The sequence below is a fragment of the Anopheles funestus genome, chromosome 2RL (assembly GCF_943734845.2).
Source record: "Anopheles funestus chromosome 2RL, idAnoFuneDA-416_04, whole genome shotgun sequence".
NCBI lineage: Eukaryota > Metazoa > Arthropoda > Insecta > Diptera > Culicidae > Anopheles > Anopheles funestus.
The window spans coordinates 33415840-33441427 of NC_064598.1; the positions used below are offsets into that span (position 1 = coordinate 33415840).

Here is a 25588-nt window from a genome sequence, read left to right on the forward strand (position 1 = left end):
AACTCACCAATATCTCACCAATCTTTTAATGCCGTACCTCGCCGTGCGACGGTGTATTCATGGATACCCATCTATCTATGACAGGGGTCTTCAAACTTTTTAGACGGCGGGTCGCATTGAGTGGAAGGCAATCTCGGGATCTCTCTGGAGCGCCGTAGTTTGGCGACCCCCGATCTATGATATCCGATCCAATGCAATGTACTCTTTTGAATCCACGTTCAATCATAGTATACTCGACATAGAAACGACTCTAAATTTGCAAATATCTTGGTGACATTCTACAAACTTTGAATATCGATTTTCGTACTACTTTTGCGCAAAGAAGTATTCTGTGGCTCAGTGGTGTGTCTGATAAATGGCTCTGGTTCCACACGACAGAACCGCATATCAAATCCCAACCGGACCGTCTCTCCGAACAAAGGACTAACTATTCGGCTACGTTGCAAGTAAGTCTGAAATGCCTTTGACCTTAGAGGCCTTTAAGTCAAGGGAGAGTAGTCTGCATTGCGTATAACGGAAGCAGCAGCTTGTCAGTTGCCATTTAATTCATTCTTTGTGGACGGTATTCGTTTGTCTCTTTACTTTTCCTTTTTTGAAATCGAAGCAAAAGCACAAAAAAACATCGCATATCAAAATTTTGCATTTGCCAATTGTCCGTGTTGTTTTCGGTAACGAGTAAGTGCGAGTAGACGCTTCTTCGTCGGTCATTGCTTTGAATGGTGGGTACGGGTCGTCGTATACGGTACGATTGCAGATCCATGCAACCGACATCAGCGCCATGCTCACCACGGCCTATCATCGGCATGATGGTCCCGAGCATGCGATCAATGGCGGGGAGGACACTGAGATAGTGGCAACGGGTAAACAAAAGCTCCCCATCATCATTCCCTAACCTTTCACCGCCGTTAGTTCGTCGTTTGTGCCGTTATCGTCGGGGGACTGTTTTGTTTAGCCATCGACGAAATAGAACACAGAGGCAGCTCTTGTGGGTCGCGCTGGATTAGGGAAGAAGAAATTGGAGGACGTTCTCGTCGATGGGCGAGAACCGCCGACAGTGGAGAAAAGAGGATCGGAGGCTTTTATCTCCTACTCGCCATCATCCTCAGCCGGGTTTTACGTTGCCCCGGTTATCTCGTCTGCGGGTTGTCTACTCGACCGGCTCTCTTCCCAATCAACCTTCCCCCCCACCAAGCACCCATTAACTTGCCAATCCCATCGTTCCCGGGGCTTGCACTGAAAGAGGAAGACCTACATTTTTCATTGGCGGGATTTCATGACGACGACGACGACGGGCGCGCACCGTTCAACAGCTGTGTTTTGGTGTTCGGTTAGTGTGTGGTGTATGTGTACCTATACCCTCTATCATCTCCTCCCCAAAACGCTTGCGTCTCTCGCCTTTCCTGGATTTGCCGTACGCACTTTCGGTTTTAGAATAATGCATTATGTGTGCCGCCTCAAGGTCGTCCACGGCTCTGAGACTGGACTCTGCACGTGGTTTTGTGCGGTCTATGTGTGTACGGCGCGCGCTGCGTATGAATCGCCTGCATGCTTCCGCTACCGGACTATGGCTCGGATCTCGAGTAGGGTTTTCCTTTATTTGTTGTTATTATTTGGCTATCCTTTTGTTTTTGTTCGACACGCATGTGAGATTTCGTGTACGTGTGTGAGAGTGTGTGCCTCAACAGGAACTCGAACATCACTCTAAACTTTGGGTGTAGAACTTGTAGGTTCGCTTAATGAAGAGTGAAGGACGAAATTTCACAACGAAAGTAGGTCGCTTATTTGATCACCCACAAATATTCCTTTGTATTGTTCACTTGCAAAAACTCGTACAGGTGATAATTCTAATTTGTTACAAATTTTTTAAGAATGTGTTCAGACTGGAAATGATTTGCATTCCAATCTCAGAATAAATTGTTTTTTGCACAAAATTTCAAATAATCAAATCAAATAATTATAAACAATATAATCTTAAAAAGAAGTTAATTGCAAATACATCAGATGTTTCATTTCCCCGAAATTCGGTGCAGAAAAGTACATAAATCTACGTCATCGATCGACGACACCTATATGGATATCTTCCCATTTCCTGTCACCCATTGTTTAGAGTAAATTTCTTTCCTTCTTGTAGCTTTCTGTTCATAAGGGAACAATTCTGCCTAAAGGGCACATTTATCAGCGTTAAATATTAACCCGCTTTCCACATCCAATATCTCACAGAAATCGTTCGTTCTCTGTGACTCGTAGAGAAACAGAAACTTCACTTTAAATATTGCCGGCGTCTGATCGCTCCCGGTTCCTGAGTTCTGTTCGTCGCCTGCCGGTGCGCCGTGGATGCAATCTAATTTCATTCCCATTCGACGTTTGCAGAGCGTTTTCGTTACACTACACGCCGTACGAAAGAGGAAAAAAGAGGAAAATAATTCATCCCCTATTTCGAACACTAGCTCGATAAAAGTAGTAACAATATTTACCGGGTAGCTAAACAGAAGAAAAAAGTACACCCTCAAAACAGCACCACCCCCGCCGAGTGCACAAGGGGGCGGGTGTATGACAGGCTTTTGTTCGTCTTACGATTAGTGTATAACGGCGTCACTCAGTATATACACCACCCATCCCGCTTCGATCCAAGGGATGTTTGATTCAATTTCATTTTTTTTTATTATTTGCAACTATCTGTCTCTTTCGCTCATCTTGTGTGTTCTGCTGCCACATCCTTTGCCGTTCGACTGCTAGTGGAAGAATCGTGTTCTGCCGGCAAGGAAAATGGTGCGTTGGTGGAATGTTAAATATCGAAATGGATTTACTGTTTTTGCCAGTAAAGCCACCACCGCCCCGCTGTGTCATGTCCACACACCCTTACCCATCGTTGCCATTCGAGCCAAACCAACCTGGCCTGACATCGTTTTAATGCCCAGTTGGTCGGTGAACGTCACGGGCCGCCTTCTCCTTTTCTCCACCAACAACCGCTCGTGCTCGAAAACGAAAATGCGCCTGCTGTGAACGGTGTTCCGTTCTGTTTCGCTGGTGGGTATAATTTTAACATCAACTCGCCATATTCAGCTCACACAAACATCCTTTCGTTGGTGTGTGGTGAGAATGAATAGGGCCACGAAAATAGCGAGGTATGTAAACGGCCACGCATTTGCTCGATCCCCCTATGTACTGCTAGTTGGGTAGAGCGCGCGTTGGCAAGCAACCAGCAGCAGCCGCAGCAGCAGTCTTCTCACCACACACGTTCTCGTTTCTCACACTTGCTCATACGTTTACTGCTATATGTCTCTCATTCTTTCGCACCCTTAAATGCTATGAAACATCGATTTCCCCACACACACACATACACTCACACACTACAGGCAGAGCATTTTATATAGCAGCGTCATCGCTCTCGCTCGCACACGAAACCATGGTCTGCTCGAATTACATGTTTCACCTTTGCTGCTCGAATAAATGTGACCCTGGGGGGTGCGTTTTGTGACAACCGGATTTCGATTCCGGTTGGGGTTTGTGTACGGTGGCTAAGAAAAGAAAGAACGTTATCCGTCGCTTGGGAAGCAAATGGCCGTAGCGTTGGAAATGATCTCTGTCTCTTTCTATCGGCACCATACACTCACACAGCCTTATGCGCACGCAAGTGCCAACTGAGATGAAGTGAAATATTTATGCGACAATACACACTCACACTACTGTACGTTCGCACTTACACAGCTATACGTATATACACACGCACACAATATAAGTGTATGTACGCTAACTTTAGTGGTGTGTGTGTTTTTTGCCATCGAATAGAAGTGGTGTGTGGTAAAAGATAAATAAAAACTTCACCACCGATCGATGAGCCTTCATCGTGCCGAATGTGACAAGAGGCGACGAGCATTATATGCAAGCCGTCCGTCGTTAGGCATCGCATTCGCCCTTTCAATGGGCAAAAGCAAGCTAAAAGGATGTGTGTAATGTTTTACCACCCCTCACTTCGCCAAGGCTCTGTTCAGTTCGTTTTATCCTGATTTTCATACCATTCGGGTTTTACAATCAATCGCCCTTCGAAACACACGTACCGTTCACACCGTACCATTGCTTTCACCCCACGCGCCCAACACTCGAACGAACTTACGCAGGAAATAGCTTTTTTTTGGGTTTGTATTGTTGGTATGCGAATATGCTCTCACTCACTCTCTCTCTCTCTTTTTAACATTCTTTGAAAATTTGTATTATTGCCGTGTAGCGAAGGAAAAACGGAACGAAATTGATTAAGGGTTGTATAAAACCCTTTTACACCCCTTGCGTTACAAACGAAGTAAACTCCTGTGTGAGGAACGTACAGAAGGAAAAAGAAAAAAACATCCACGACGGGGGAGAGTCTGAATTGTGCAAGAGGCTTTTTGTCTTTTTTTTTGTTCGATGTACGAAATTACCTTTCCTTGCCTGTTATCGCGTTTAGGTCGCTCTCTTCCCTTGTGAGGATCGAACCTCGCAAAAGAATATTGTAATAAAATTACGAAAAACGAACCATAAAACCCTGCAACAACAAGACGCTGACTCTGATGGATGGGAATGTGCAAGAAGTAAATTAAAAATGAATCGCCACAGCGCAGCGTTCGCTTTTACTGCCGCCGACGACCCATCGGACGTGAATTGTGTGCGCTCCCCCCCCCCCCCCCCCCCCCCACCCCGTACACAGGTCTCGGATGGAAACGAATCTCTTTCTCCTTTCACCCCAAATATCTCCACCCGTCCACATCATGCTTATGTGTTCTTGACTGGCTGTGGTGGTTTATTTCCCATCAGCTGTTTTTCGCAGAACCTGAATGCACCAGCTTCGCGTCGCAAGGTTCTAAACATCGTTCGACTGAGTAAAAGTAAAAGAGGTGTGTGTACGGTTCCGGCGGGCTTTTTTTGCCTCCCTTCCTTAATTTGATGGCCAGAAAGAATAGCTAAAGGCAGAATACAAAATGAATGATCTCACGGGCAAGGGGGCTCTCCTGCATATGCCTGGAAACATTACGTAATTAATTGGACAGCGCGCTTGTAGGACGAGTTCGTTGCAATTGCATGCTAATGAAGTGGAGCAAATTTAAGTATGGAAGTTATCGGGCTTTTGCGCTTCCTTCACATTCGGTCGGTTGTGTTGTTCTGCAAGCTGAAAGCAAACAGATTTTTGTTTTGTTTATTTTGATTGTAAAATGCGATGCAAAGGCTTTTTTATGCATTTAAAGCCTTGTTAACAAGCCGTAAATAAGGTCATAAAATATATTGCAAAGCGCATTGCATACCTTTGGTTCATGATTTCTCGATGATTTAATACTAGGGGCGCCGGGTTTTTTTTTTGTTCAACAGCATTGGTACTACATCCCATGCCGATTGTTGACCCGTACGCTGTAGGAGGGAATTTGAACAGAAAAAGTTTTCATTGTTAACATTGTTGAGTACTTTAGGCAATCTTTTTAGGCAATTTCTACTTTTACTAAATTTCACTAAATAAAATGGTGAATAATACAGTCAGATCTCTGCACAAGAGATCACAAGAGGAAACGAAATAGTTTCAATCCTTTTTGAAGGATTACGTACTGTATTGAACCTTTCCGTTCGACTAGTCTTACTTTTCCACCTTGTGCGTCAGTTGAAAATGAAAGTGCTTCATGTGGTTTGCTTGTGCATCATCATACCTTATCCAAAAAAAACGGAGTTAACAGACAAGTGAATGTGGATTGTATCCCTTTTTTTCGTTATATTGGAAAATTCGTGCAAGTCCTTTTTTTTGTTTTGCGCTTGGTGTGTGGTTTGAGTTTTATGTGTATGCCACGTGGGATGTTGGGGGCTTTTTGCGATTGGCACTAGCTGTCAGCTGTTCCGCTTGTTTTTCTTCTTTCGTTTTGGTCCCTTTGTCGTTAGATGTATTTGTGTATGCGTTATTATGCTGCAGACTCTCTTCTTCAGACACTTTCGCTTATCTCTTCTGCTTGGTTGCGTTTAATCTTCCCTTTTTCGGGCGACGTACTGTTCACACCGGAAGTATGTATCGATTCAGGTCAGCTGTTCGTTTGTCACTCTTATGCATATACATGCATACCCCCATCATGCAGACTGGAATGTTGCGTATTTTTTTCGAATAGTTTAAGTGATAGGACGACGAATTTTATTCAATGCTTTTGGTATAAAATCGAATGACAATTGATCGGTCAATGGCACGAAACAGTTCTGCATCAAATGTCCCAACATTTGTCGTTGGTATGGCTTTCGCTATGGCCAATTTCTTTTAATATTCCTAATATTTGAATTCCAACATTTTATGCTCAACATTTCAATGTTTCTGTTGAATTAAGGATCGGAGAGAAGGCATTTTAAGATGATATGATGATTGGGCAAGCAGATTAATTCAAATCCTTAATAATACAGTGGAGCTACGATTATCCGGGTACCTTTTATCCGGCTGTTCCATTATCCGTGCATCTCGGAAATTAAAGTTCCGAATTGCGCGTTCGCGAATTGACATATGAACTGCAAACAGGTGATGGCAAGAAATGAAAGCCTCAATAGGAAATGATATTATTTGCTCAAGTTCGACCAAATAGAACAGATTTATTTTACAAAGTCCACCATCAAGCATCCCTGGTCACATCTAGCTTTAGAAAAAAGTCCACCCATTACATACTAAACACTAATGCACAGTGGAACAAAGGCACAGTGTATCAATAAAAAGAGTTGTGCCTATTATCCGTGATATTCGATTATCCAGCAAGTGCCGAGTCCCGATGAACACGGATAATCGGCGTTCCATTGTACTTTTGTATAAAACTGGCTTACACTGCTTCATTAGTGAAAGTTAGCTTCCAGAACTCAGAGGTTTATGAAATAGTAATTTATTATACCCATATGAGTATAGCATAGCAAAAAGGAAATTTATCCGTCGGTTACAGAATTGTTTTCCTATCTTTTGTGATATTTCCTAACGAAAATGAGCTTAACGGATTGGTTCGGAGGATTGTTAGAGTTAGCTAACTAAATCGCAGGATCATCAGTTGATCAAGATGAACATCCTACATTAAAATTCTAAATCAGTGATGTCAAACTCATTATGGCTTGCGGGCCAAGATAAGAATGAAGGGGAGGGAGCAGTCGAGAGGTAATAAAACTCTACAGTTGTTTGTACTTCAAGAAGGATTCACGGGCGTGTTACTTAAGTGTAAAAGAGTACACACACATCATATACAAATTATTCCTCAATGTTTCAAGCTCATTCTTCCTTCGCGGGCCGGATTCAAGGACCTCGAGGGTCGGATCTGCTCTAAACTATTCTGTTTCTGTTCTGTTCAAAAATCATATAAAAGATTCGTAAGCCATAGTAAGGAAGCAAGACAAAAAAAATGCCAATAGTGAGAGATTGGTCACAGATATGTTTTAAAATTGAAATAAAAGTGTTTAAATTAAATTTTGAAATTCTTTCCATTCTCCAATAAAGCTGTATTTTTACCTTTGTACTAGAAAATATGTGGTCCATTGTACCTTCACCACAACCATATCGACTGTAGTTCTAAAGAAACAACAACAAAAAACACTGCAAAACAGGATAAATGGGTTTTTCCGTTTATACATTGCGTAACAATCGTAACCAATATGGAAAAATAAACTTCTGAGCGCGTTCGGTAGTGTAGGTTTGTAGGAAGAAAGACTGACAAAATACAGCCAACAACCAACGGCTGGTGGTCGGTCGATCGGACACTTGCATTTACAAGGCACATTCACCTTTTGCGCTATGAATTTCTGCGTGTTAGTTGCCGCGGAATGGTGATACGGACAAGGAAGACACACCGAAAGCGTAACATAAACCCCCAACTCTCCCATGGTATCAGGACACGATGAGGGCAGGATGAGGTTGTTCTCCAACTACACCAACGGTGCTACCACACACGGCCCGGCACAACGCGACCATTGCTTCGATCTCTTCGTTCGCTGGAGGTATTGGCGCCGGAGTCGAGGGTGGTTGGTTTGGCGTTTACGTTTATGCGAGAAAAACGTGTCGTCGGCTTGTTGTCGCCGGAACGTTTTGATGCCTCTTACGGTGCCCCAGGACGTGTCAGCGTGCACCGGTATGGGTCTGGAGAAATCCACTTGTTGGAAACTCTCAACTTCCCAATTTTTATTACGCGCGCAATGGGACAGCCGGTGCTCTTCCTACCTTCCATCCAATACCTCCAACACGAACTAGGTCGTGGAGGTGGTGCACTTGTTTATTCGGTGGTCGCTCTTTTTTTATACAGTATTCCTTCACACACAAAACTTTGCCCACGTCCCTGTGTATCGCCCGGCAAAGCTCATCCCTTTTCATTGCTCACGAATTTTGTGCTTCTGCTGGCCCTTCCAATGGCCCTTTTTTCCTTATTCATCCATCTTCATCGACGATGTTGTAGGCAATGCTGGTGTGTGATTCATGAATTTGCTATGCTGCTGCTGGTGTATTTTTGTTGTCTTCTTCATACATTTTCGCATTCGTTGTTCCTCTTACTTTGCTTCTTCAACGTTTCGAGCTTGCTTCTTTTTTTTTTGGCACCCATTCTTTTGATCGTTTTGTTTTGTTATCGCACCAAGCGCCATCCCGTTGTGTCCGTTGTATGTGCGTGTGTGTGTGTCGGGGGTAATGTGCACAACCGGCACTTTTTTGTTGTTGTAGCTCTCGTTCTTTATGTTTTTGCAATGTTTGGTTGTTTCTTTCTTTTTTTTTGGTTTCTCACTCTTATTAGGGCGTAATCTGTTTTTGTTTACTATCGGCAAAAAGTGATCTCCTTCCCGAAACCGCACAAACCAAGTCACCTTCGCGTCTTGTCCACGATTTACCGATTGTTGCCTCGCTGCGTCTGTGTCGACACACTGGCTTGTTTTGCTTATTTTTTGCCAGCATCGTTGTTTGGGGGTTTCGCGTGTGCCGCCAAACCACATTGATGAAACTAGTATATCAGGGGGTGGGGCAGGGGTGGCTGAGGGGTGGGTTGGAAGAACGCGGGAGTTTGTCGGGGGTTGCTGTGATACTGAAGAAAACTTCTGTTCTTGTTGCTACTCTCTTTTCACCTTCCTTACCCTTACCTTTACCCAACTACCCTGAGAAGGTCACATTCTTTTTCCATCTTCTAGTAGCAGCTTTCCTCCCTGTCAAGGGAAATTGGGTGGTTAGTGGAGAAGAAGCGGGGTGGGGGTTGTTTTGTTTGTTTCGTTTTTTTATGAATGAAAGTGAGTTAGGTCTTCCTCATCTCTCAACCCACATCCGGATGCGAGCCATCTGTGATGCAACTTAAAGGTTGTTGTTTTTTTTCATTGCATGTCTTTCCATTTCATTTGTTTTCCTGTGTATATTTACGCTACTAAGGTTAGGTTGTGCTTTGCTGTGTACTGAATTAATCACAATACGAATTCATTAGATTTGTTTACACGAATGGTGCAGGATTATTTAGTGTCTTGTAATCTTTTCCTAATTTCTTGGTGCATTCTAGAAAATATTATCCACTGGTGGATATCATGAATGTTTTGCTCGTAATTATTTCACAGTTTCCCAGTATCCTTTCTGAGTATAATTTATCGGGTTAATAAATTATATCCAACATTGGGGTATATGATACCACCTTCCACTAGTATTTTTATATGAACTTTGACGTTTGGTAGCTTATTTGCTGCAAGCTTTCCATACAAACAACTCAGCAAAATTAGCCTGTGTATTTCAGATTAGAAAATGATTTCTAATCATAGTTTCGATCCAGCTGATCAAAACAAGGCATTTTTCTAGCAGGTCTGAAACAGTTTAGGCCATATTTTTCGAAAGTTGATTTGGGTTGATTGAATTAAGATTTAAAACGACAACTAAATTACATAAGTTTAATTATTTTAAACTTTTTTTTGTGAAAAATAATACAAACTTTTACTTGTGAGTTGCCAATTATTTTATGAATCAGATAATGTCATTGTTTATGTCGAAAAACGAAATGTTCTTGAGAAATCCTTGCATGATGATATAACCTGTCAACAATTTCCCGCTCGATTCTGCTCGATGTTTTGACAGATCCGGGCTAAAAATTTTAGCTTTCTAACTTAAGGTATCATAGAACCCATTGTTGAATAACATCACCAATTACGTAAATATCGATGCTTCTTCCAGACCCGTGCTAGAAATTGCTGGATAAGCAATGAGTAGTTTAAAAGAAGGCAACTTCAAAAATCATACCTTAGATAAGGACATCAAATGGAACTCTTTTTGCCTTTATTCGTTTGCAACAATTATTATCACAGGCACCCAGGACGCACAGACGTACAGAAGCCGTGCGTGATTTATCTGCCTTTACACACCAATCCGCCGCTCACCCCAAGTGAGACTTTTCCCAATCCTTGGCTTCATCTGGCCACCGTATACCCGGTCCGGAAATGGTTTCGTAGGTTGAATCCTACGACTGCAAACAGACACCCGGTTTTGACAGTGAGTGATGTCTCATTGTCCGGACGGCAAGGGATACGTCAAACTTTCCCTAAATTCAATGACATTTGGTGTCCTTTTAGTTGGGTCCTCCGTCCGCGCCTGATCCTTCGCGTGTGTGTGTGTGAGCAATTTGCTTCTCACTCCAGCAAATCCTGCGACGCGTGTCACAATTCATCTCACGGTGGCAAATTTGGTGTGGTGGCATAAGCATCTCCAGCACCCAGGCGCGTATGAGTGGGCGACGGACGATCGATTTGTGCGAGATGTGTGTACGCGTGTGTATGGGTGCGCGCGCGTTTACTTGTTTATCTTTTCCCGTATTTTGCTGCGCGCCCCCGTTGCGAGAGACGAACCACATCTCTGGTTCGCCGGCTTGTGTGTTGTCTTGTGATAGCGCAGATGGAAAAAAAGGAATGAGGCAGCATGGGTAATGCTTTGTTAGTAATGATTGGGTATAGAGTTTGAACCGCATGATGGCAAGTTGGAGCAGTCAAGGCCTGATGAAGGAAGAGGGTGGGGGGGTTTATTTATTAGTTGTTTGTTCTGCGCGGCACGTTGCGTGATGGTTGGTTGGTTGGCGGGGTTGCGATGTGTGGGGCAGCAACGACTAAAACAACATTTTAAGAGCCGGTATTAAATTGTGGATGAGAAATGCGGGCTGGCCCAAAGCGAGATGAGATGAGAGGTGCGCGTGAGAATCGTGAGACATGATGTGATAATTCCTTTTGCTACCCGAATTGCGGCCGGGGTTTAGTAGAATTTTTCGCTTCATGTATTATTCCTTGCCTTCGGCTGTAAACCTTTAGCGGCTGAAACACAAAACATGACATGGGAAGTAAGGAATTATTGAACAACCGACGTGTGTTTTGTGCTGGTTTACACTTGTTGTTTGCCTGTGGTGTGGATAGAAAGAAACAAATTGCTACAAAATGTTCTTAGACTTTAGTATATGCATGGCCAAGAAGTAGGTTTTTTTTCCCGCAACCCTTTAATATATTTTTAACATGTTGAAAGCAGTCTCTTACTAGAAATGAAACAACGTTGGTATGAAAGTGAATAAGCAAAAGATATTGCTTCGTTCTCACCTTGGTGAGCTGGCTGCGCCTTTGAAATAAGCATACAATTACGCTCACACCAACACGCTGGCTCTCGCTCGTTATCTCACGCTCGAATCATCTCACGAACACACAAGCATTGTTGTACGTACGTTGTACGTTGTATTGTGGCAGTGGTGTAGTAGTGTAGTGGCAGTGCAATAGTTTGAAGACAAGCAGTTGGCAAAGCATTTTTAGGTTATGTGTTCTTCGATCGCTTTCTCTCCCTACGACGGCGAATGGGGCCGGTTGCGTAGTCAGAGCCAGCGTCACATTACCACACTGTCCGTGTGTTGGTAAAGCTGATGAGTTTTTTTTCATAGTAAAATAGCACAAGAAGAACGACGGTGTATGTGTGCAGTTTGTGAATCTAACTGCCAACAACATTGTGTGTGCGAGCGGCCCTTTTTCTTGCAATAGCGCCTGGTTTTTTTATTGTGTTTCGATTTTCTTCTTGCGCTTCTTGTGTGTGCGTTCCCGTATCTTGTTCTCATGCCCTTCTTTAGTGATGCGCGCGCTATCGATATGAATTGCACACAGGCGTACGCACACAGCTTTACAAGCGTGTTAGAGCAGCGTAGTGTTGTTCGATTACACCACCACCATCGCCCGCAGGAAGAAGTATGTGCGGAAGGGAAAGAGCGCATACACGAGAGTGGGTATACCGTCGTGAGATGGTGTGGTTGGCCTCCGTTTGCTTTTGCCAGTGTATAGGAGCTTAAGGGTCGCTCCGTCCCGTTCGCTCTCGCGCGCGCTACTCCTCTCTCTGTTTCGCGTGTGCTGCTGCACACACAGTGTGGTCGTTCGATGGCGCTGCCGCTTGGCCAAGTTGCCGCCGTCGAAGCAGTGAACAGTCGGGTGTCGTTTTTCCGTACGGAGGTTCGCTTTCGAACTGTGGCCCGTCGTTCCGTGCGCTTTTCCCGTTTATACGGGTCGCTCTTGTTGGGTTTCGGACAGGAAAAAGTGTTCAATTTTTATTAAGTGAAGGAAAAACTATTACCACCCAAACGACGTACTCTGATATCACTGCAAATCGTGGCGTTGCGCGGTCAGCAAATCAGTCCGTGCTCTACTTTACCCGCGTATGTTGAAACGAAAAATAAAACCCTTCAGGTTCTGAGCGATCGTGTTGCGTGTACATGTGTGTGCTCTAAGCAGCAGTGCTATATAAAAAAAAGTGCTGCCGAAGTGTATGAAAAAAAAGGTATTGATTAATGTTTGTGCTCTGTGTGTGGTGAAGTTCAAAAGTAAGCATCTTACGATTTAATCGAAATCGTTATCACAAAAAGCAAAGAAAAATAGGCGCGTTTCTTGCACTCGGTGAACAAGCAGCGGAAGAGGCTCCCAGAAGCAACTCACTATGAAGTGGAACCCATCAAGTGAAATGCGAATGTGGTAGTGTGGTGATGATGTTAGGTGAGAACGGTTTAACGAAAAACAACATAAGCGACCCAACATCGTACTCATCTCATCTCATCTCTCACCGATCCTGTTCAGCATCCTGACGATGTGTTTTTAGTGCGCGTGAAGGGTAGTGATATGCTAAACGCAGCAGAGGGTAATTTTTGACATGTTTGAAAAGTGATCGCACAAAAAAAATTACGAAAAGTGTAATTCGCTTTTAAAAAGTGACACATGATTTGGGGGTGATAAATTCGGCGAGCGTTCCAGTATTAGTGTGCATGTGTTTGTGGTCAGATGTGAGATTTTTGTGAATAACAAATCACAAAGCAATCGTGTTGTACGTGGACAGTGCGTCAATTGAACTTTTTTGTTGTTGTTGTTGTTCCTCTCTCTCGCTACGATCGTCTCACGATATGTCAAACCGGGTGATTGGAGCTGCCTCAGCTGCCACGTGAAATTGCAAACAACGGGAAACATTGATTATTCACCACTACCACGAACAATAATAATGTTGTTAGTTGCACCATGATGATAGATATCAAAAAAAGGGCACAGTCTCCTTGGGCTGTTTCCACATACATAGCGTGTATTTTTTATTGTATTTTTTATCCGTCAGCTCCCCTGTTTACACAAGAGGAGTTACGTGAAAAGATTAAATTGTAACGTTTGTCTCGAAATTCAAAATCTTACGTTACGTTACATCTAACGTTACTTTTTTCCTAGGGCCAATAATGTTTTCCGTTCTGTTTTATTTGAGCAACATCTGTTTCCAAAAAAATGTTTTTTTTCCTTGATTTTGCTCTCTCATAGTAGGTTTTACATAGGAATAAGAAACAAAAGTGAAATTTTAAGTATTTGTCATGGAAATGAAAAGTTTGTACATTATATACAGAAAAATTATGTAATTTAATATTATATTTTAATTTATTTCTACCTTCATTGCTTACTCATCAGACATGAGTAGCATACGTCTTCAACTCGTGACACAAAATGGCTCGAAAAAGGAAAAATCGTACTGCGTGAGGTGTGTGAATGTTTAGTGAAGTTTCGGTTAATAAAACTAGTGAAAATATAAAACAGGCGTAGTGCTCTGCTCTTAATAATAATAATAAATAATAACAAGTGTTGCACAGTGAAAACAATCCAAAGAAACAAAGGATTCATTTTACGATACTGTAACGGCAATACGCAAGCAAACTGTCAGAAGAAACGCAAAACAATTGTCAAGTGCTGCCATTAAAAACATCCAGCGCTGGGAGAGGATCAAAGTAAGTTATTATGCCGGCGTTTTACATCGTTTCATGAAATTTCCGTTTCCTTGTTTGCTTGCATCATGGTGTCGTCGGCAGTGTTTCGATGATTTTTAAGGCCCATAACAATGTCATAATAACACGTGCTTTAAGCTGTCGCTGAAGGTCACTTCACCGGGCCCACCGAATGGTGAGAAAGGCAGCTAACACCACAAGAAATGGGGGAAACAGCAAAAAGGTAATCTTTCTTCTTCGTCTGCTGTGTGCGTGTGTGTTTATGCCGGCATTTTTCGCATCATGGGTTTTCTGGGTGGTGAAAATTCGCTTTTAAAAGGATACTTTTATGCAAATCGCCATATTTATGCCTTTTATTGTATGACATTTCTGGGATGATTAAAACTCCTCACAGCGAGAAAGGAGCAATAGTGTGCAAAGGGAAGGAAAAAATTGCCTAGATTCTTGTTTCGGAATGGATGCATATTTATTTTTTCTCCACTCACACACACACACAGACACTTCCGTTCGCGTAAGTACCGACGTGCGATATAATAATAGAGTTCTGGCGAAGGGTGTACAATCGGCTTCTCCTCCCCCCAAGCAAAGGATGAACCACGCGCTGTCAGATACATGCACACAACACAAGACCTTGTTGGGGCGGCTCGTATGGGAACGCGAAAGGGAAGAAGTGAAGAATATACTGTACCTTGAACAAAAAAAATGTAAACAAAGATTTCATTCATGATTTTTCGATGAAATTGAAATGCGTCAGAACCGGGTCTAGGCGGAGGGTCGCGCATATACACAGTGGTTGCGCGATGTGGAATCACGTCCGTTACGAGCGTAACGCTCTTTGGTTAGAGACGGCTCCTCTTAGGTCATGGTTGTGTGAAGCCGAATTTGATAGTCGAATGTTGATTTTTCTCAGAAAGGTTAGGTGAGTGTGAAATCTTGTGTAAAAATGAAGAATTTTCATCGCAGTTTGGTCAGCAACATACGAAAGAAGGTTTGTTAGATATCTGCTTATGTATCAGTCGCTTGTATTCGATCCCTTTGGGTGCGAATAGCAACTAAAAAATGAGCTGCATACACAACAGTATAGAAATGTGTGAAGGAACGATATCTGCATTTTCATTTTTCTTCCTGTAGGTCAAGGACACGCGAGCTGATAAGAGCTGTCTCGAAACTTCCGAGCATTTTTATTCGGTCGGTTTTTTATGTGGTTTTACGTTAAAATGTACTTCACTTCAAAAGCTTTCAATGTGTGCATTTGAAAGAGATAAAGTTTATAGTAAGAAGAAAAAAAAAGCAATCGGAAAGAAAAACGGTGGCAAACGAAAAGATCATGAAACACGCTTCACCACACTCTCCGCCGTAATCACACCGTAATCAAAAGCGAGGAAAACAACACAGAAAGTGAAAGGAATTTTCCGGTGTTTTCACAGGGTGGCAGAAAAAAAGAAGGAAAAAATGCACTTCACAAAACTCACTCACACACCAAACGAAAAGTTTGCAACAACAAAAAAAAGAAAAATCGTTTCCAATTTTTGGAAAGCAAAAGTGGGACGGAGATTTTGTTTTTTTTTTTGCGTAAAGTCCACGAACCTACCCGAACTCTCGCTCTATCCTGGCCACACGCATATCCCTGCTCCCGGTGTTGGTTGATTGGAAGCATGTTTATGTTTCGACACACATACACATACATACAAGTTTATGCACACTTTTCTGGGAAATTTCTCATCCTGTTTGTGTGTACGCGCCGATGTTCGATGCTTGTGTTACTGATCTTTTTGTTGTGAAAAATGTGCCAAAACGAAGGAACAGCTTTTGGCCAGGCGAAAAGCTAGCGAGAGAACGTCACCCCGGCTCTAAACGCTTAGCAATTGTCGCGTTTGCGAACGCGAATCAGAAAAATTTTGCGAAACTCCATATAAAAAAAATTGTGAAAAGTCGCTATACGTGTATTTTCAGCGAAAAATCGCGATTCGAAGCGCGACTTGACGCCATGACAGTTTTCTGTAATAACAAGGTAAACATGGCAATACCAAGGTAAACTAATACAAATTAAAAAATTAAATATTTTGAGTGTTATTAAATATTGTAAATTAAATTAACAAAACGAGTACTATTTATTTTTTAAAAGTACGCAGGATTTGTATATAATTATTGTGAATGTCAATATTATTTTTAAAACAGAAGAATCGCTGTTAATTCAAAACAAAAATCCCATATCGTGGACAAATGCATGGCTGCATTGTTTATGAATTTATTACTTGTATGTTGAACTTGCTTGAACAAGATAAATTAATTAATAATTAATTAATAATTAATTAAATTAATTAATTAGAAAAATTATTAGAATTAAAAAAATAGAGTTAAAAAATATTAGATAGTCCACAGCACAGTGTTCGATCCCTTTTGGAAGCTGTGTTGGAATCGTGGTTATGAATACCTGTATATTGATGGTAGTTTGGAAGCTGTGTTGGAATCGTGGTTATGAATACCTGTATATTGAGGGTACGGTGACGGTCATGAAATAAGAAAAAAGCCATACACGTTTGATTACCCGTATTCGAAGATTTTTACCTTTATGCTACTCGAAGCTGCCGATCCCAATTCTATTTTGCCCGGTGTATGGCGCGGTGGGCAAACACATCTTCGTTCACCTATTTATCTTGTTACAATTCCTTCTGGCTACCGGAAAAAATTATAACAAGATTTTCCAGCGTCAAACACACAAGAAAACAAAACGGACAAATCTGCGGTACTGTTAGCAACAGCCGTTATTTGTATCACAGGAGTCAGCAGCATCCTGCCACGAGCTTTCTTGATGGTCCATTGTTTTGAAACATCGTCACTGGGCTTAAAAAACTTCCCTTTCTCATCAACTTCACCAAAACAATAAATTTACTATTTATTATAATTTTCTTTGTTTAAATTAATTTAATTTAATTTGAAATTAATTTCCCGCTACCGGCCAGATTGAAAACATAAACAAACCTTGCACGAGAAAACTTAAACAACCTTGAAGTCGCGCCGAAAGTCGCAAAATTTTTTGGGAAAACTGTGCTACGATTGTCGCGTTCGCAAACGCGACAATTGCTAAGCATGTAGGCACGGGGTCACATGGTGATATTTTTTTCCCCGGATATGCTCGTTCTTTTGTCCACAATATGTTCTCTTATACACATGATATTTTTAGTCAAAAAATTTCGTTGAAAGTTCCTATAAGATAATTTTGTTAATTTTTTGTGTTTGTAAAACTATTCGTTTTTGATTTTTTTTTCACGTATTTTATTCATCTGAGTTAGGTATTACAATTTCATCGTTATTTTGCCTACTCCGTTGCGTTTTTGTAAACTCCTACTCTCTGTGGGAGTTTCTTGGTTAATGTTTGGTTCTAAACTCCTATGTTTGTTTACATCTCATTACCGCTGCAACGCCACTATCGGTCGTCACTACTCCACCAACCTCAAAAAAGTTCGATGCGTCATCGTGTACTCACACCCAAGACAGCCCCATGGAACCAGATTTCGTGTTGTCTCGTCATTCCATTTTACACACTCTGAAAACCTTTCCCCTAGTGGTGGTTTCCATGCTCTGACTCATTGGCAAACCCATCGATATGTCACTGCCATCCGGTATATCACCATTTTGTACTATTATGGTTAGCGAATGATAAATTTTTAATCAAATAATTTAACTCACCGGAAAAAAAACACAAAACAATCTGCATTTTGTTGCATTGAACTGAGTTTTAAATATGTTTTTTTGGATGCATTTCTTGGCAAGCGACTACATGTATCCGCCTCACCCACCTCTGGTGTATTCAGTAAGTGACACAAACACACTTATGATAAGATAACAGTGATAAGATAAAGAAACCACAAACCACTTCCAGTATGGTGGTTCTGTCAGTGACGCAGAGAGAGATAGGGTGCAAGTGTTACGGTGGGTACAGTAGGTCGACCTTTATAGCGCAAGCGACCTTCATAATGCGGAAGATTGTGTTGGACTAAAAGATCGTTAGTAAATGATCAGCTGATGCGCGTTGCCGGTATATCTGCGGCGTGTGTGTATGTGCCTGGCAAGGGTGGCAAAGTGTGGAGAAAACTCCACGGAAGATTTGCGCTTTCGTTGTTTGTGTCCGGTGATGTAATCGTCATGCTGTGAGACGATGGATGGAGATGGGAATAGGGGTTGTAGTTTTTCTTCTTTTTTTTCTATGAACGGTCTGTTTGTGAACGAATTCTTTTTTCCCTTTCCAACTGCTGTGATGTTGGGTGGTGTATTTTTCGTTTCCATTCTCTTTCTTTTCCACTCCTTTACGCGCCTCGGTCTGATCAGACCGATCAGACCAGTGGTTAAATGGTGTAAAAAAGGAAGGCAAAAGGTGTAAAGTAGGGTGCTTCCGAAAGGGAGGGGGATTGATGCCGGGCGTAAAATAATAACAACAACAGAGCGAACCTAAACGAAACCGTAAACGTCACAGTTCAGCACCGGTAACATGATTCATTCATTAAAACCCGACCTATCTTTACTCGTGACCGACCATCGCCAGCCAGCAGCACGTGCTACTTGCGCTCCAATCGCAAAGCCCCTCTCGTGTGCATCCGTGAATTCCTCTGTTCAATGATATTGGTGTGAATGGGCATGAGATGGTGATGAACTTTTCTTCGATGGTTGGACGAGGATCAATCTAAACGCGTTATGTTTGTCGAATTTTTAGAAGTTGTCGAATGGGTTATCATTCACGTATATGAACTTTTGCTGTCAAAATATTCAAGTTATCTACCAAAAACTGGTTGATCTTTTCTGATCACTAAAATGTTGGATAAACTGTGCACGAACGCACCAAAAACCAATTAGGAAAAGATGGCAACACAATAATAATTATTGTACCGGTCGTATTATAAAGTAAATTAAACATAAATTGAAAACAAGGTTCATATTCTTCCAGAAAATCTTTTTTATCACTGTTGTAAACAAACGGTGTTAACACCTAAAGTGGGTAAAGAGACTAGGTGGGCTTATAGCTTTGACGCGGTAGACATATTGAAAACCAATTAGAAGTTTGTGGGTTCGATTGTGATGCATATATTTTCACTCACACACATAGCACATTCCAAAGGATTCGCTCACATACATTGACAAAAAATCGAACCCATAAACGTCAAATTTTAATTCATTTTTCTACAGCGCAGCTGTCAAATCGTTAGGGATAAGCCCACCTGATATCTGTATCCACTTTGTTTACACCGACCGCCGCTGTCACTTCGGTTCCTAAAGTCGACATTCGATGTATAAATCTTGGCATTCGGTCGGAACGTCTAGAACCGTGGTGAGTTTAGGTGAGGTGAGACGAAAGCTATAAAATGGGCGGAATTATGTGCAAGGACCTCTTGAGTAAAAAACCGGCAAATAATAAAGTGACTAATTTTTAGATTCGCGACTAGCGTCCCTAAGGAACCATTTAAAAAACCGCGTTTTTCTACAATCACATCAAACGAAATTAATCGCTTCTGTTAAAAAGTGGAAAACTTTCATTGTTAGACGATAATAAAGCCAGCTTTGAAGTCTGTCAATTACAGCTTCGGCACTTCAGAATCTAGATTGTCAGTAGAGAGATTACTACTCGAAACTGGTCCAAGCAATTCGTCCAGTTTTTCATGTTTTTTGTTTTACCTTCTCACGGTCAAGATACATCATTTCATCCTCATCTCACAATTTCATCACTTTCCCACATGGCCATGGTATTCACAATCAGCTGATCTGATGGTAACACGGTGGTAAAAGGCCTCACTCTACACCACACGAGAATAACCCAAAATCCAGGGTCTCATATCTCAAAGCCCTTCGCCTTTCCGCTTGCTCCGGTCGCCGGAGTGTTTGCCGTCAGTTCGTTTGCTATTTTCGTTTCAATGTAGGTCGATGACCACGATATATTCCCAAGGTCGTCGTACACTTCCGTACCCCCATTCCATCTGTGCGACAACCTCCTACGAATGTGGGACGATAAAAACCCCCGCCGTGTTCCATTCCTAAACACGGTGAATATGCACAAAGAAACGGTTGGTTGGCTTCCTCCCGGTTTGTGCATGGTTCTTGCTTAAACAGAGAACGGCATTACCGATTCTACCCGACATTTCCCAGTTTTGATAATCGACGTGGTGTGGTGTACTGTTGTGTGGAAGACCCGAGAGATGGAAATTGGGTTTGCTTTTGGTGCGCGACGGCCAGAGGGGAGATGATAGCAGATGCGGTTTATTATTGTGTGTACACTTGCACGTTTTGCTCGTTTCACTTACTATGTCCACGCACACACACACACCCGTACAGCATTAGCCCATTCACCGCTTGGTCCACGTGGTTATGCTCTATGAAGGTTGAGCTTCTAAAGGAAATGTTGGATCAAGAGATATTCCGGTTTTTGGTTTGGAGTTTGTCGTGTGCTAATATAGCGAAACTTTATGAGAATGTGATTTTAACATATTTGCAATGTTGCAAACTGTTTTCCCAACATTTCCAATAAACACTGGTGTGTGTGCGTTAGTCGCAGAGTTGATGTTAGATTTGTGGAGATACTTTGCAACATTCAGCAATACACCGAACTGTTACCACGTGCTGGTCTTGTTGAATACATGAATTGTTTAAATGAAAGTAAACAGCTAGCAACGTGTCATGTGCGTGCCTTGTGCAGAGTTTCCACTGCCACTGCAACGATGCACTGCGGACCGAGATGCATCGTAAGCGAAAAACCTCCTAACGAACGAACGAACGAGCGGATTTGCTTGCTTCCATCCAACGAAAAGCCTCATCCTCTCAGTGAGCAATGTTATTGGACATCCTGGTTTGATTTCACAACGCACTCCAGCTGATACTCGACGTCCTAGTCCTAGTCAGAATCGCAAATCATAGCTAGTGTGTGCGTTCGGAGCAAGAGAATTGCGCGTAAACTTAATGCACACGCACATCATTTCGTCGTTTCTACACCGGCTCTATCCCGGTTGGCCGGTTGTGTGTGTCCGTGTTTATGAGTAAGCTTCGCCAACATCGGTGCAAGGTCGTCTAGCTGTGATGCTTTTATGTTGTTGAATGAATAGTGCATGAAAATCTCACCAAAAAAACAACCTCTCGTCATTCAGTCTTGTTTACGCGAACCTTGTCGACCTTTCGAATTAGAAGAATTCAATTCTAACTTTACTTGTGCGTGTAAGGTGTATACTTGTAAGGTTTATATATATTTTTTATTTACAGAATGCTAATTACATATTATTAACATATAATTAACTTCATGTTATTTTCTTGTTTCGTTGCAGGTACGTTTGGACAATAATTTTAACGTCTCAACTAACATATTGTTTGAGAGTAAGAATAAAGTAAGTAGTGTAACGACAATGGCGGGTCAGGCTTCTCGGAGTCCCTAAGCGAAATAGTACTTAGGGCCTCAAAACTGAAGATGGTCGCACTATCGATAAATTCACATCTGGAAGGTTTATATAACCATCAAATTTTGAAAATACTGACTTCTCGACAGGCCAACCGGTTCGGTTTATGGCCAGAATGATCCCTGGTTAAGACTATGCGCTTTATTCAACATAGATCATCATCTGTTCGATTTCAACATTCCCATTTTCCACCGCATTGTCTGCCGCATGGGTTGTGTAACAAATACATAACAAATAAAAAATAATAATATTATTAATAATAATAACATAGCCATTATAACTCAGCATACACAATTTTACATGCAAAAACACGTCTTTTCCATAAATGTAGTTTTTTTTTAAACTTCAGAAGATATCTTGGGAAACTTGGGCAGATATTAGTGACTTTTGTTCAAATTAAAGATGATTTACAACTCCAATGTGTATGTACTTATTTGATGTCGTTTTTGATGGATTTATCAGTACGGAAATAAAGGCGTCATTTCGTGGATACGTCGCGTTATTCGCCAACAGCACTGTAACACTTGTAGCTGATCCGTTCGCAGTTGCTACAAGCCGCTAATGTTTAGAATGTTTGCACACGCTGAACAGTCTGAAGGATTTTTGATTAACCCGATTTACCTACACCAACACACTCACCTACTGTGGGGGGTCGGTAGAACACGTAACAGAAAAGTACAATATTTGCAAACCCCAAGCATCATCGGTTGCACAACTTTTCATTCACTTCACGTAAACCATTTCGGATGGTGAACGGCGGAAGCTGTGTACGGTTCCGGGGGATGGTGAAGCGACACGTTTCGAAAGGTTTCGCAGCGGTGTGGGATTCATCCGTCTCTCGTCCAGTTTGTAGGAATTGCGTAGAACATGAGAAGACCGATAACGACGATAGATCCTCATCCACCATCCCTCCGCAAAAAAAACATACTGAGATCGAGGGTGGTTTGGGTGGTTTGTTTGGGATTTCCCGCGTATACACATACGCACAAACACACCAACTCCGTACTATTGCCATCTGTTCTGTGTAGCCTCTTGCCTCTGAAATTCTCTACCCTGACCCGTATGCCTCCCCCCTTTGTCGACGTTCATTTTTGGTAAAGCTTGACGTAGGTCGTGGATATTTTATGTGTGCATTGCTTTATATTCCTCTGTTGTGGGAAAATAACTATGCCTTCGGATCAACCCCGTGTCTGCCTATAGTCTTCTTTTCTTTTTTTTAAAGCAGCTGTTTTGATGTGGCTGACGTTCATTTTCTATACTCTCTATGGTCACGGCTCTATGTAGGTGGTTTATTTTTGTTTAAATTATAACTTATTGATGTGTATAAATCTCTTTTTCACACTACAATCTACAAGATCATGTTGGTGATACATAAAGTTCTCCTTAGTGTAGGGTGAATCTGATTGAGATTCATATGAATCTGAATGTATCTTTACATGATCTTTCATGAATCTTTAATGATTTATCAATCACTCTTAGTAATCAAAGAATAACAGAGCTTGTGAATAAGTCAAACATAGAAGAAGAATGGTCGAGATAAGTAAAACCAGAATCTTTAGAGATTAATCAAACCATAGGTATTAAACAAACTTGTTTGGCATGTTAGTTTTGTTTTTATGGTATTGTAAAACCATGATATAAACAACTATCGAGATGAGAATCGATCGACGCACACGGTACTACAACACTATTGAACCGTCCTCACTATATTAACATCACATAATGCTAATATTTGCTTGGTTAGGAGGTTCTGAGATTATCAGTACGAATCGAAGATTAAGAACTGATCCAATAATATAGAAAGTTGTTGTCATAACGTAGGCCCTTTTTAATTGTTATCGGAACTGGAACGAAACACCCAACCATAAAAGCCTTTAACAAAATTGCTGCGGGCGAAAATTGTATTGAAATATTTCGCATATTTTTTATATATCCATATTGGATCTATCCCTTATTTCATCCTGATGTAGAATGTCGCGCTTGTCGTTCATCCCAATCGTGTCAGCTTTTATCGTTCCGATGGAAAATGTTTCCTACAATGAATCAAAATGTACACACACACACACAAACACACACCAAGTATCGTCGTTCGTCCTTTATCTTCACTGAGTAAATCGATGAAAGACCGATGATGTGTGTGCTCAAATACTTCGGAGCAGTCCTCTTTTCGCCTCACGTCCTTCGTGTACTCCATTGGTCCCTAAGGGGTGGCAAAGGAATGTGTATCTTCCCGTATCACTATTATCATTTTGCTACTGGAGAAGCAAATTTTTGCCTATGTACATGTTTTCTGTACCCCATCGTATAAAGAATCCACTGAAGATATAGAAGAACACATATACCGTTGAGCATTACGAAATATGTCCATGCAGGAATAGGGTTAGGTTGGTAGAGTGTTTTCGATGCCGAAAGAAACCGGATGTGACAGTGCGCGCCCGGCATCAAGGAGGAAAATTTCTGTCCCTGCTCTTCAATAGTGTGGAATGAGAAGCGAGTAGTCTGGTTTGGATGTTGGGTCCCTCATATATCAGCTCACAGGGATCTCTTTCTCCCAGTGAAGGAGGAAAGGTGGATCATCATTCCCTTTGCTTTGGCTCACCAAGGACTTACTCCAGGACTCCACTGTGTACGGAATATGGTTGATTCTGCTGATTCTGCTACTTCGTCTTTCGACACCAGTGCGAGAAAAGCGAGAAAAAAAAGCAGTGAGTGATATTTGCCAGCAATGTGCCCGATGGTTCCGGCACAGTGGGCTGATTGCTTTCAACAGTGATTTATGTTTTGCTTTTATATGTTTTTAATTTTAATTTTTATAAACAATATGAAATTTACTATTGTTTCCTGATTTAGGATTATCTAAATAGGTTTCGAATTAAGTGTAAAATTGTTTTAGTAAAGTATAACATAATCATCTAAATATTAATATAGTAATATAATAATTTCCATAAAGACAAACATATAAATTGCATGTGTTGTGTGGACCTGTTATGAGAAATTTTTTGGTATGAACTTGTCGGATATTCCAACTATTCCAGTTCGTACCATTTCGTCCTAGCACAGACTAAGCTCTGTTCTCTTCCTTGGACGAATACGTCGACTGTGTGTGCTGATTGTGGCTTCTCTCTACGGGTTGGAGAAAGACGATTTTTCCGTTGCTGTATTATTTGCCGTTGCTATATTTATTCATGGCTGTGTGCGTTTTGCCTTTGCCCCTACACAGGAAACTCGTTCTTTCATTCGGAGTTTCCGTTTTATTGCGCCACATAGTGCCTTCACACACACACCGTCTGCTTGGTTGCTTCGGTTTTGTGGTTGGCATTTTCCTCGCTTTCCCTGATACACCAGCAACCGTGTTCGGTCCTGTTTTCATTGCCCTTTCTTTACAGTGTGGTACAGAAGAAAAACAACAGAACAGGACGATGGCGTTCATCAGCGCTCTGTGTGCGGCCTTTTCTTGCTTTTACCGACTCATTACACTCAAACTTCCTCCCCCAACTCCTCGTACCTTTTATCGTTGAGGGCGAAGAAAATCGCCTACCGGTGCCGGTATAATTTCTCTTTTAGCCAGGTCACCGCCGTTCTTTAGTGTCCTTTCGACATTCTTTTTTTGTACAGCTTTTTCTAGATTCACGAAGAATCAGATCATCTCACCATGCAAGGAATTTCTAAATGGGCCACAAATGTTCTAAGCATAAATTTGTGTGCTACGTGTTGTGCGCACTGACACGGAGAAATGTGTGTTTTCATGGCATTCGATGGTGGTTTTAATTGCTTTTTATGTCTTTCTTATCGAGTAACATAAATTTATGCGATTTCTCTTTTCTCATTGAACGAACAATATTAACTTTTTATTGGGCGGAGCCCGGTGTGGTGTTTGTTATAAATGCGGGCCAGTTCCACACGACAGGGCCGGGTATCAAATCCCATCCGGACCTACGT

At 41.8% G+C, this 25588-nt stretch overlaps 1 protein-coding gene across 21 annotated transcripts in view; it reads left to right on the forward strand.

The window, feature by feature from the left end:
- LOC125763783 (trithorax group protein osa) overlaps positions 1–25588 on the forward strand; it is a 116557-nt gene that overhangs the window by 60935 nt on the left and 30034 nt on the right. For 17 of the 21 annotated variants that reach the window (XM_049427268.1, XM_049427276.1, XM_049427280.1 and 14 more), the window contains one exon: positions 21521–21580. The exons of the other annotated variants lie outside the window; for them this stretch is intronic. In XM_049427268.1, coding sequence (XP_049283225.1) covers positions 21521–21580 — 60 coding nt within the window. The remainder of the gene's footprint in view (positions 1–21520; positions 21581–25588) is intronic. 21 annotated transcript variants of the gene reach the window in all.